This window comes from Haliotis rubra, unplaced genomic scaffold, assembly GCF_003918875.1.
Source record: "Haliotis rubra isolate DU_JTF1 unplaced genomic scaffold, ASM391887v1 Scf790, whole genome shotgun sequence".
NCBI classification, from domain to species: domain Eukaryota; kingdom Metazoa; phylum Mollusca; class Gastropoda; order Lepetellida; family Haliotidae; genus Haliotis; species Haliotis rubra.
The window spans coordinates 93,005-106,687 of NW_025767513.1; the positions used below are offsets into that span (position 1 = coordinate 93,005).

Sequence of the window (13,683 nt, forward strand, 5' to 3'; positions counted from 1 at the left end):
GCACTCAGCCAAAGCGGCGCACTGGAAAACAACCACCTGAGGCAAACTAGGAGTCTGTGAAATCATCACCAAGGTAGAAGGCCAAGACTGTGCTACAGAGGTTGTCTGAGGCCACCTCTAAAGAATCTTTGTCTGGGGACAGTGATTAGATCGACGAACTTTAGCACACATAAAAGTTGAAGGACCTTCAGCAGTTGTACTCCGATCTCTGTCCGATCCAAGTCTAGATGCAACCCGTCGATATTCAGAAAAATCATCACCATTCGAGTGTAAACAAACAGAACACCGATGTGACCAACTACAACAGCCTATACAATCCACACATAAAGCATGTGGTTCAGCACTGACCACAAAGTTTCCGTTTCTTAGAAAAATTTCGATTCGATTTATTTCCCATATTGACAATCAAATGTCTAACTGAGAGAACAACACACGTCCACTTGGTGTAGCAACAAGAAAGAGAATGACAGGCACAGAGCATCACGTGATCATCTGCGTAACCGGAACGCTTATGAGATGATTGACAGGTCCTGCTATTGGTGTGGGGGCAGAGGTCAGGGGGGTAGAGGCCAGAAAGCTTTGATTCAACTTAGCCTACAGCACGTTTCCACACATGGTCGTAGAAGAAGAGAGGTGCATGCTGTGAGATAGGATGAGTTTCAAATTAAGCAATTTATTGAATTCTTTCTGCAGTGTTCTGGTATAATTGTTTAGTCCTACACTCAGTTTAACAAATTAAACAATTCCTTAATAGCAAATGGTAACAGTTTAGAGCATGATTGGTGTGTATACCAGTACTCAAAGAAATATTGATAAAATTCATGGGGGGTTAAATGCCAGAACTGAAGCATAACAGACCATTTCCATATCCCTACAAACAAGTTGTTTAGATGGAGGATGATAAGGAATTTATGGCAACTGAACAAATTCTGTCTTATTTGGTATACTTACAATAATACTGTTACCCCTTTTCAATAAAACCCCTTTCATGGATGGGCCAGGTTGATATATTGTTAGGAAGAGGTGCATTTTCCTGTCTGAACATTTAGTCTTTGTTGTTTTCTTTCCATGTTTAGTACAATGAATTGTTTGTCTACTGTTTATCGAATTGAGATAAATGGTATTGAGGATTGAGTATTTATTGTCACAAATTCCTCATACATAAACCCTGGTCGGAAAAACTTAAATTATGGCAGGCATGTGACAATTATGACCAACTAGAATAGTTGGATATTAAGTCAACATACCTGTGCACCTTGTTTGTCTTTGTCACCGGATGACTTTGCTACAACGCTGCTAAATGTTGGCTTTTGATCAACCTGTTTGTCTTTACTTTCTTGATCTTTGACATTTGGAGAACCTTCTTTCTTCTTATCATCAATAGCAGTGTTCTTTGTGCCAGGCAGAGTGCCTGTCTGATTTTGGGCTTCAGCTGTTTTAATATTAGAGTTATTGGAATCAGAGGCACCAAATATTTCTCTCTCATTCCTTAATCAAATTCTTCTGTTCATTCACTGTGTTCACATTGCTGTCTCTCTTATAGCTTCCCTGTGAATCATTGGGGTTTGGGTTTCTTTGGACATCACCAGCACCTTCATTCCTGTAAGAATCTTCAGAACCAGCAGCATGTGAACCTTCTAATTTCACATAGACAGTGGCAGTTGATGGTTTTGGAGCACTGACAGTAACACTAGCAGTAGTTGCATTAGGAGCATGAACTGCAGTGGTGTTGGCAACAGTGGAGTCTGTAGAGAAAGCATCTCCAGCTTCTGATGTGGCCCTTGCCCTTTTGGATTCTTTTCCTATTTCATTTGAATTTCTCCTCTTCATATTTGGAGAGGTCTGTGCTGACACAACAGTCACATATCCCACATTAGGTGATGTAGTAGGAGTTGGTTGTTGCTGGTTCTCAACTGATACAGATGAACTGCTTACTTTCATGGGGTCTGCAGTCTCTGTCGCATTTGCATCATCAGAGATTTGCTCCTTTTCTTGGTGTTTGTCTTAAAATACATAACATGAATTAATAAATCAGACCAATGCAGACAATACAAAAATAACACCTTTAATATAATTTACACAAAATTTAAGCAATGTGGGGTTATTAACAATCGGATTTAGAAACTTTTTGAATTCACACTAACCTGGAATGACAGCCACATTAGGTGAGGGAGTAGGAAATTGTTGCTGCTGGTTCTCCACTTCAGCTGCTACAGATGTCTCCTGTATTCCAGCAGAGCTGCTTACTGTCATGGGTTCTGCTGTCTCTGGGACATTTGCATTTTTATCTGCGACTTGCTCCTTTTCTTGGCTTTTGTCTTAAAAAAGAAGAATGACATACATTACTTAATCAGACCAAGGAAGGCAATAGGAACATACCTCCTGTAAAATAATTTTAAAAAGTATCCAGGTCCTGTTGCTTTGCTCTTAATTACATTTTAACATGATAACATGACCAGTCTGAAGACAATTTCAGTGAATTTAAAGTTGTACAAAATAATATATTCAAGCACTGAAAAGTTATGACTTGTCTGACTTATAAAGATATACCTTGTTTCGGTGACAAGGATATTTGCAGAGTTTGAGAAAAAGTATTATAAACATATAATTTTCAGTTAAAATTCTCAAATTTTAAAACTTATACTATCTCATGTTCTGCTTTTATCCCACAGTGGGAAGGTGGGTTCCAAATTACCACAGTCTGTAGGTAGACAACAACTGTAAGATGACATGTTCACAAGCAAGCTGACCTTGTGTTCTCATCAAAAGATCCGGGCCCAGATTTTCGAAGCTCTCTTAGTGCTGAGATAGCTAGTCGTTAGTGCCATACATTAACATTATCTTAGCGCTAAGTGAGCTTCGAAAATCTAGGCCCAGATGTCAGCAAAACTTTACACAAACTCTCAGGGACTGGGCAATCCAAACTAACATGATTTTTGCCTACTATTGTCAGAGGACAATGATGAAGCTATGAGACAGGGAACCTGCTCCACCCTGATGTTAAAAAGGCCTCAGAATCCCAGTCCCAGATGGTGAGTTCTTCACAATGAACCTCCATGACACACATAAAGGTGAAATGGAATGAGTGAGTGAGTGAGTGAGTGTGAGTGTGGCTTTATGCCGCTTTTAGCAATATTCAAGCAACATCACGGCGGGGACACCAGAAATGGGCTTCTCACATTGTGCCCATGTGGGGAATCGAACCCAGGTCTTCGGCGTGACTAGCGAACACTTTAACTACTAGGCTACCCCAACGCCCCAAAGGTGAAATGGAGAACAGTGTGATGATTATCTCTTCTTAATGCTCTGAACCTTTTCCGTCAATGAGCACTTCTTTTTTCTTCTTTACCTGTGGCCATCGTAAACATGTGAGAGGAACTTTAAGAAATCTTCATACAAGGTTTTTTTAACTTACGTGTTTCCTATGAGAGTCTTGAGTATAGACTCAGAGTCTCGTGGCTTGTCATAATGACATAGCCTTGAGATAGTGTCTCTGTAATGATTGTACTTCAACACATCAGCAGAACACTGAGGGAGAATGATCACTTTTTAGCCCATGGTGGAGAATATAGACAAGTCAATTGCAGATTAACAATTTTGATCAATTCTCCTGGCAGCCTTGGGTAGGTATATGTTAACTGCGTTGACAGGCAGTTGATGGCTGGGTAAACTTGTACAGTCTTTGGATATAAGCCACTGATAAGTCATATGTAGTATTATGTGAAGATCATGTCTAATTGCCATAAACATCCTTCTATGAAAAGAGCAGTTTTAGTAGTGTCATGGTCGATGCCACTGCTCTGGTCTCATGAGGAGTAGGTCTAGAGGATGACTGAATGCATCCAGAAGGTGCTGGCTGCGGTTGAATAGATGGCCACTTCTAGTCCACATTTTTGCAATATAGACCTTTAGAGAAGTGACCGAACAAGGGAAACTTCATGACTTGTGATAAAAGTAAAACATTTGAAACTTCTCTAATTTAGATTAGATTTAGAGTATGGGATAATGGGAGGTCATGGAGTCATTTGCCTCAACAACCAAGGCAATCATCTTAGGCTTTGATTAGCTCATATTGGACAGTGCATGCCTGCTTGAACTTAATTTGCTATTCCTCATACACAGGATCCTTTTACGCGGATCCAGAGGGGTGCACCCCCAAACACACTGTCCCTGTCCTGAAAGTTTATTAAATGACCATTGAAACTCTTGTGAAAATGAAGTGTGCACCCCTCCTTTGTCAATAGTGTGCACCCACCCTTTCTCAAAAAGCTGTATCCGGCCCTGCTCATACATTAAAAGGTGAAGGATAGCAAACTAGCCTAAACCATCCCACCAACAGCCTCTCCAAATGGGGTTAGAGTAATTTCTATAGCTGAAAACAAACCAACGATATCTATTACGTATTGTTGCGATTTGATGTGTGCATTTAACAAACTATTACGGCCAAGACAAAAGATCTGAGGCGGATCAAGGAGTGTGATAAGCCTCACAATCAGTTAAATGTTGGCACTATCATTCACGAAACTTACGTCTGCTCGAAGATGAGAATTTGCACAGATTTCAACACTTTTGCACATGTGCAGAATCATTACCTAAGATGACAACAAAAAGCAGTATAAGACTTTGCAAGTGTTATAAACATGGACAATTCCTACAAAATTGTTTTTACTTACTTCCCTCGAAACAAAGCACCCGGGAGACCGAACCCAGTCAGAGCGGGTGGGTGTGCACTCAAGTGTTTATGAAGACTTTTATTTGCTGGTATATTTGCCGATACGCCGAGGGCTCATCGTGTGTATATAGAGATGTTGGGTTTTGTAAATACTTGCTCATTTTTTCTGCATTTGCGTTCGATCCAATCAACAAATACTGAGATGGTGAACTACTGCGTGGCTGGAAACTGTTGTTTTTTTCGAGTACAAAGCAGGACTTGAAACTGACAATCTGAGTTTGCACCGGTTTCTGTCCGATCCAGTCATCCGAGAAAAATGGATGCTGTTTGTTTGCAACCAACAGACATAATAACATGTCATGTGTACAAGTATCACACCTGCCTGTCTGTGTAATTACATAATGTGACAGAGACAGAACTCAGGTGCACGAGCCATAAATCAATGTATTTTGTTTATGGTGCATAGCCTGATACGTTTCAAGTTCAAATTGCATGTGGTCAATGATTGAAGTTGTGTATTGCATATTGTCACTAGCAGGCAGGCAGGCAGACACATAGGCAGGGATTGGGAAAAGCAGGGGCCATGGGCCATTTTACACATTAGAATAAAAAAATGTCCCATTAACATTTGGAAGTTGACTATTGATACAACGGCAGTGGCCCATTCTAAATTCAGAAAATGGCTAATAATCCTGAAAATGGCCCATTGTCAAAGTTCTCTTTCCCAATCCCTGCATAGGTGTCAATAAAATAGACATTGATTTGTGTCTGTGTGTTTGGCTAACTGGCTCAAAAAGTTTCAGATAACTTTCTGGGTCATTGAGTTATGTTCTCGCTTGTGTTCATCTCAATTGGGTATCCTAATTTTCCTTTGAGTAACAGTTACTAACATTTTATCTGTAGCTCTGGTAACCAAATAAATTGCACCCATCTCACTCAAATTCAATTGGGTATTTTGCCATTTTTCATTAATTTTGAAAATATAATAAAGTTTAAACGTTAGTGTTTGCTATTTATATTTGATCTGTAGTATGAAAAACGATAAGAAAGACTACAAGTTGTCAAGTTCATGTCCTGAAATAGAACCTCTCAGTATACCTCAGACTTAAGATTTCACATATGTGTATGCATGTAAGATCACATTTATTGAGTATTTACAAAAATTCAAGCGTACATGTACACAATAGACTTAATAGGAATTGAGTTTTCACATTTATATTTGCATAATTTACTCAGATACGCAGACTTATCTGTACCTCTGAATTTTGCATCACAGGTTTCCTATTTCTGGAACAGGAGTACAGGTGCAGGCATATCTTGGATCTTCATTGTTTTTGGTGCAGCTAATGTATCAACACTGTCTGCACTGATGGCAAAATACCAGACTGTACTGCAACGTCTGGATCAGATTGCAAATTCAAGCTCTGGAGATGTAAAATTAGATGCCAATTCATACATTCGCCTAATGACTGATTCTCAGTTCATCGCTGCCCTGGTTGTTGCCCAGTTTGTATTCAGTATCTGCACTACTGTTACTCTTTCCTTGCAGGCTGTGTCATGTGATTTAGGTTAGTGCATAACGTGACTTTGCTGTCTCCCATGAATGCATTGCAAACTCGTGCACAGAAGAGATATGGTCAAAAGTCTGGGATAGAATTGTCAGCATTGGACGAACTGTTGATATTGACATCGTGAGGCCACGAGTTTCTGGATTTCATGCAAATGCTGTTACCCATCAAGTGGCTGTCAGTGATTACTACAGGATCAAAGTGTGAATGCATTTAATGTACTCACAGAACTTGACACAAGGTTTGACAATTCTCACCAGTCAATCATAGCAGCACAGAATCTCATCTGAAGCTACCATGATCGATTAGATGAAGCGTGCACTGCCTCTATCTTGTCACACTATGATATGTTTCTCACCTATGCTGTCTCACCTATGCTGTTGTGAGCAAGTATGAGGCAGAGGTTGAAAGTTGGATGAGAATGTTTGCCCTGAGATCTGAGTTGGAGAGACCAACTACAGCAGCAGAGCCCTTGGCCCAGTGTAATGTAGACAGTGTTAATGACCATACCAGTTGGCAGTGTGGCTTGTGAAAGGTCTTTCTCCTCTCTTTGAAGGCTCAAGCTATGGACACGTGCAATAATGAGCTGCACACATACAGAAGCACGCCTTTAATACCAAGTCTATGCACTATCTACTCCAGGAAGAGTGACTGGAGGAAATTCAAATAAAGTTAAAAGTGTATAATGGTGTCAAAATCATTTTTTTATATTCCCTTGGAAATGTAAATGTGTTAATTTCATGGTTGATCATAAATAAAGCAATCTTTCTGACTGACCTATCTTGTTAAGTTGCAATGAGTAAACTGAGTGAGTAATATTGAACGAACATGAAGATATCATGTATAAAATCTAAATTTCACAAGCAATTTCTGGACTGTCAACTGAATTTGATAATACAACTATTGTATATTAACACTTAAACTGAACAAAACAGTTGTTTTGCATATATACAGATATATGTCTAGACATATTTATAAAGTTTCAGAACATTATGTACAGATGCTACAATTTTGAACAATTTTTTCTCTCTAAAAAACATGATGAAGGGACCTGGAATGGTCTCGAAACGTCATCAGAGAAATTAACAAAGAAGTTTAATCCATAAAAATATCTTGGACATCAATGTACAACTTCTAAATGCCACTGAAAGACATGAAAACAATTGGTCAAAAGTTGCAGGAAAAAAATAATATTTCATACAAATTGAACATTACATAAATGGAGTCGTTTTACCTTCAGAAAGCAGGAAAATGCATCTGAGGGCGTCTACTTTTTAAAAAATTCCCGGGAGTTGCCGCCCCCCTAGATTGCAGCTTCGAACGTGGATATCATTCAGAAACAAGGATATTAGAGTACCACAAGCAAAATCCATCAACAACGCAAATCATGTTTCAAAGGGGCGATGTGGCCATTGTGATAAGTATGTGGTTGTGCTACCTAACGTCAAAAAAGATGACGAGAGAAAGTGGGCGGGGTTTATTGGCCAGGACTGGATCGGTCTATTCACTCTTGTGGCATCATTATTATTAAACTAGGTTGAAACTAAGATTGTACAGCATGAAACATAGGTTGACCACCACTACAAAACATCTAAACCAAATTTCAATACATTTTGAAATAATATGGCCAATCAGAACCTATTTGGATTTCTAAATATGACTCCCACTGCAGTTATGTTTGATGTTGGATCAGAATCCTGTAACACTTTCTAAAGACCCCAAAACTTAAGATTATACATGCAAAGTATCAACTTCAAATGGATGGATGTCTCCTGTTTTGAAAGTGCAGTTACACCTCAATGACAGTGATACATAAAAGTGAAAGGTTGTAACTTGGTCCAAAACAGAACATGTCACAAAACAGATCATATGATTATGTTATTTCTAAAACCACATAGTAACTGCGTATTAGATTTTGTTATCATACATGCAGAAATGGTTGAGTAGTGCCCTGCACCCATGTTTTTAGTCAGAGAGTATTTTTCAAAAGATCCCATAGCTGAGATGTTTCATAAAACTTTTCAGCTCAGAATGTGATGTACTTGCATTGACACTTTAATTAATTACTATCACACTTAACATGGTTCAGTAAAGAAACGGAACTGCCAAAACATTAAACAGATTTCATGTAGGACAATGGACAAACAATATAATTGATTCTAATTCAACTTAGTATGTAACACGAGTTCTGATTGGTCAATGCTATAAATTTCCGACCGTACAATGAGCATATACGGTCACAATCTGAAAACCGATTCACCAAAACCTTTAAATGTATCCCTACAATTTTGGGGTAAAGCTGCTTTGCAGGACATTGTCATTTGCAGAAGTCATAGATCAATTAACTGCCCTATCCAGCTAAAATGGGTGGAATTTGTGTTAAAAATGACAAAATAGTATCATAAATTTAATTTTAAATTCAAACAACTTACTCGCAACGGGCTGTTGACCCAATACTGTTAGATCATGAAACAAGATTATGACGTCATTATGGAGCGTGACGTCACCTGCTGTGATGTCATTTGACAACAGAACTGATAATGGCCCGTAGTTAAGGAATCAGCCGGCGCTTCGTTTCTATAACTAGAGGGCGGTTTCATCATAATTCCTTCCATTTTATCTATAATACTATGATCTATTCATCATTGTCAGATTTAGTCTGTGTGCACATAATAAGCGTGTGTAGTTTGAAAAGGGAACTACTTTTTCTGGCGATGGTGTAAGTTCAAGGAGTGATATTATTAACCTTTGACCTAGAGGAACTTTGACCTGGTTTAAATAATGAATTTCTTTCATGAAAAAACAGCGTAAAACGAGTTGAATTAGAATGGGGATAACTGTACTGTGTTTGACGAATTGGGGATGTATACCGGTGGTTATATAGCCTCAAATTTAACGTTATATCGGCTCCGCTTGCGTGTCACCGATATAACTAAATTTGCGGCTATATAACCACTGGTATACGTCCCCAATTCCTCAAACATAGTACAGTTATCCCCTAATTTACACTCAAAGAATCCTCGAGCCTCATACATGTTAAATAGTAAACATCATCACATTTGTGCCACAACTTCTGAGATGTAAATTTAATGTTCAAAGTTTTGAACAACATTGTCAATAATTAACCATGATAAACAATACATAAGAACCTACAGGGCAAAAAGACCATGTCATCAAAGAGTGATGCATCAAATCTTATAAGTGTATTTGGATTTAGAGATTCAAGTGTTATACAATTGCTTCAACATGGTGGATTCAGCAAGCTAAGATATTTATTGAATACACTGACATTAGCACTAACACTCACCTTTTTCATCATCTATAAAAACGAGCCCTTCTCCACAATTTGAACAGAATTTCTCCCCTTCCTTCACATCTGCACTACATGAAGGACATTTGTTTACTTCTTTCTTGGTGAATATAGCTTTATCAATTTCCCATCCACATTCAGGACAAAACTTAAAGCTGGATTTGATTGGCTTTCCACAAGGCTGACCACCTTTCCCTGGACACAGGACTGTAATGTCAGGTTCGTCAGGTTCATCAGGAGGTTTACCACATTCGGGGCAAAACTTATAAACTGTCTCACTAGTGTAACTACAAAGGCTACCATCTCGTGTCTTGCCTCGGCACTTCATGTTGGAACTGTATGGTCTGTAACAAAATCACACAAGTGCAGAATGTTAACAAACCTTCGTAAATATATATTATTTCAGGCAAATAATTATTTTCTGAATGGTTTAACATGTTCAGTAATGCAAAGGAAATGACTGAAAGACATAATATTGCAGAATTGCAGAATTTCATCGACTCAAACAAAGGACAAATATATATTCACAGTGACTAAGTGTGAGACCTTGTTGAAATTAATGAACCATAAAGAATAAGTCATTTTTGTCTTCTGTTTGTGGACGTATGTAAGTTCCCAAAATGTCATGGCTATTTCACAGTGATAGAAAGCTGGGGTAAATCTAACATGAAAAAAAATATCAAAAAGTATTTGATGCAAATACCTAAAATGTTCAGCATTTAGTCATATATGTCCAGCATCTCTTAGATTCGTCTTGGAATGCTCTGTATATAATAAGGTGCTGACTTGGTCCACACATCACTCACAACCCATATCAGATTATTTTTGTTTATAACCTACCCCAACCATTTGCCACTTTATATTTCAGTACTCCAAGTAGTTTCTATGATCTTGATATCTCGCCTCTGTGATTGTCACGTTAGAGTGCATATGTCATTGTCAGAAAACAAAACATGACTGATAACAGCAAACTCTGAGCTGATCAGAACGCACACATATATTAATTACTTGTTAAGAACAAATAACAACGTCTTGGCCCAAAGTAGACTTAAGTCAAGACACAAGACTACTGTCATGGAACACGAGAGTTAAAATTTGACAAATAGTGCCAGAAATAAACAACTACTTCCGACAAGTCTAAATGTTAACAATACAGATTTGTCAAGATAAGAAAACACAACAAACCTGCCAAAACTAGCAGCTCCCCAACACTGGCCACAGTCTCGACAATCTCTTCGTCATCAGTCTCATTCGTCCAGTTAGTCGTAGTCTCAGTTAATCAAAACTGGGAATTTCCCGGAAACTGGGAACGCAAAACGAAAGTACGAGCGATTAAGACGCCACCTACTGAGAATTGTCAAATATATTAATGATGTCATCACACATATTATGGTGTGTATGCTATGCACATATTGCAAACATGAGGTGTGGAAAGATAAATTACCACAATTATGTGAAAAATATTCACATAAAGTAGCATGTACACAACGAAAACAGTATCTCATGGACGCACTTCCTGTTCTCACGAGCAGACGACACAAGGGAGGTAATTCATACATTATTCATAATTGAACACCACACTACATGACAAGCGTTTCATTTCAACGAAATTCCTTACTTGCCCTTTCATACTCTGGCGGCAATAGTTCACCATCGAATCTACTCTATAAACTTGTTTGAAAATAAAATCATAATTTTTTTTTACTATACAACGAACAAAATATAAAAAGCAATGTCGAGCTTTCGATTGAAATCCATTATACGATGTAGACCAGTGTAGTTCCTGCTGTAGGCCTATATATGGTATTTCGCTCATAGTTGTAGTGGACTTTTTGTTCGCTTACACATTGCACGAACTGGAATTGAAACATGTCTTAGACAATTCTCCGTCTCTTGTTCATAGTTTATAGGCTGATGGACAGGCGTGACATTTTATACAATGACTGCTTTAAGATGACAAGTTAGTTTTTGAACCTACCTGAATTGCTACCACAACTGCTGAGTGTCACCTCGACGATTCAGAAGGTGTGTCAACTGATTACCTGTTCTTTACTAATCGGTCAGGTGACGTCAACTTCCAAGAAGTTTATTGTCACGTGGTTTGATGTACTTCAAGTTTCGTTTTCATATTTCCATGTCTGACACTCCTTCCAACTGTTACTTTCGTTTTTCACTCGAGACGAAATACGTTTTTTTAAACCATTGTATTTATTAATGTGGTTTAAAGAGTTGGTAAATACAAATATTATTTAAAGGTGTTTCGTCAACAACTTGATTTAACTACATGGCAACTGAACGATCACCTTCTCCGAGATCATTGTTCATTCATCACATGTAAATCAAAATGACAATCGTCTGTACTTTTGAAATTGTTAATTTCGTATATACATGTATGTTATGATACAGATGCAATGGTGTTGCATACAATATTGGAGTTGTGTGTCTCTGGGTTATCATATGTTATTCCATTTGTTGATTAAAGCGATAATACTGAAAAATGCTCATCATGATTTGTAATCGGTATTGTGTCATGTTGGTTCTTGAATAAATACAGTTTCTGAACAGACGTGTTTTGACTCGTGCAGTTAGGTGCCAAATAGGCTCTGGTATGACATGACAAATTACAAACTCTTGATTTTCGTGTTTGGCGTGAGCATGAAAATGTAAACAATTCACTCAAGCTTGTTGCAGTAGCAGATCACAACGCAAATTGCTGCGTTTTCAATCACGATGAAGATACTGGCATCTTTCATATTTACTAAGTATCGACTCATAACTACCCAAAAAACACAACATTCCAATGTCTAGAAATTGAACATGTTTAATTTCCGAACATGTTTAGAAATTGTATCATCGTTATAACTTAAGGATGTCGTTATTCAAAAAGCATTTAATCGCGTACAACGGAACTTGTTTCAAGCACCTCATTGTGTATTATCCTATTCTTCTAAACATGTTTAAATGAGGTGCATATTATTTGGCATTAAGTCAAATATATATGAGCTGTATCATATATATTAAAATACAAATGAGCAAATCAGAGGCACTACTAGGACTTACAGTGACCTTACAATGAAAATGTACAAATACCGTGGATTGAGGGGTAAATAAATGGTTAATGGTGATTAGAAACCTTGACTGTCTCGATAGCACATGTCAGCGTGAAGGTCCACAAGTCAAGAGGTTGCAGCTTCATAGAAGATTGTGGAACTATAAAAGTGTTGACTTTCAAGAGTGTCATTCATGCAGAAACTGGAAACTGACAATGTAAGTATGTCTGATTACTATGATACACCTTAAACGGTTTTAGTCCCGCCCCCGCCCCCGCCCCACCCACCTTGCCCCACCCTCAACACTCACGGGCACGCATGGATTTCATCATACGGGTATCATTACATAAGAATAAAGAAATACTAGAAACCATTGTGAAAGCTCAGTTTTATTATTAGCAGCTAAATGTAACTAAAGGCTGGCCATCTAAGGGATCAAGACCCCAGTCAACACTAACAATGAAAAAGGCTGAACATAAACTACTCATAGTTACAAATATATATTTACAACCACATGTGTGCAATTAGACAGGTGGCAAAACTGACCAACAATAAAAGAGAAATATCTACATATAGGACCCGATAATCCTGACACTGCGTGAAAATGAAAGTTACTAAATCATCGTAAATAGACTTGCCTTCTAAAATAAATAACCTGTATCAAGACAATGCATGATGAAAGTATGCGATTAAACTGTTAGTGAACACAATTCAAGGAAAAAGACTCCTTCGTGAAATCCGATTTCTGTACCTCCATTAAACGGTAAAACAGTTAGTAAGAGTTTCTTTTTGATGGGTAAGTTATTACACAACGTTTCATCTGCAACCATTCTGGTAATGATTCGTTTGATTGGGTGGATATCTTAATATTGAGATGTTTACTCAGGACAGTTTACCCTTACCTGCCCGTTACCAACATTGGCTATACATAGCATTGTTCATTGGACAAGATGGATGATTTAAGTATAGGTGTTTTGGGCAGTAAGCATCTCGGTATGCTTTAGCAAAGATGTCTCTACACCACCAACAGGCAAGGCCCTCAAAGACGTGTACTTATAAAGTACAATAAGGACAGAGGTTTAG

General features: G+C 38.1%; 2 protein-coding genes across 2 annotated transcripts in view; both read right to left on the reverse strand.

Annotated features, from left to right (window-relative positions):
• LOC124261189 overlaps positions 1-12,006 on the reverse strand; it is a 102,555-nt gene extending 90,549 nt beyond the window's left edge. The window contains exons 1-5 of the mRNA XM_046695509.1: positions 11,529-12,006; positions 10,736-10,853; positions 9,548-9,894; positions 2,145-2,318; positions 1,248-2,003 (exon numbers count right to left, since the gene is read on the reverse strand). The gene's annotated coding sequence lies outside the window, so the exon portion shown is untranslated. The remainder of the gene's footprint in view (positions 1-1,247; positions 2,004-2,144; positions 2,319-9,547; positions 9,895-10,735; positions 10,854-11,528) is intronic.
• LOC124261192 lies at positions 1,483-3,359 on the reverse strand. The gene is made up of 3 exons (XM_046695511.1): positions 3,350-3,359; positions 2,145-2,318; positions 1,483-2,003 (listed from the first exon to the last, which is right to left on the reverse strand). Exons 1-3 carry the CDS (start codon positions 3,357-3,359, stop codon positions 1,483-1,485), a joined length of 705 nt encoding a protein of 234 aa, XP_046551467.1.
• Positions 12,007-13,683: the final 1,677 nt, after the last annotated feature.

What these genes read in the sequence shown, in the direction of transcription:
- LOC124261192 (XM_046695511.1), bottom strand. An exon ending in TAATGTGGCTGTCATTCCAG is followed by an intron (nt 2,004 to 2,144) that starts GTTAGTGTGAAT and finishes ATGTATTTTAAG; the next exon opens with ACAAACACCAAGAAAAGGAG.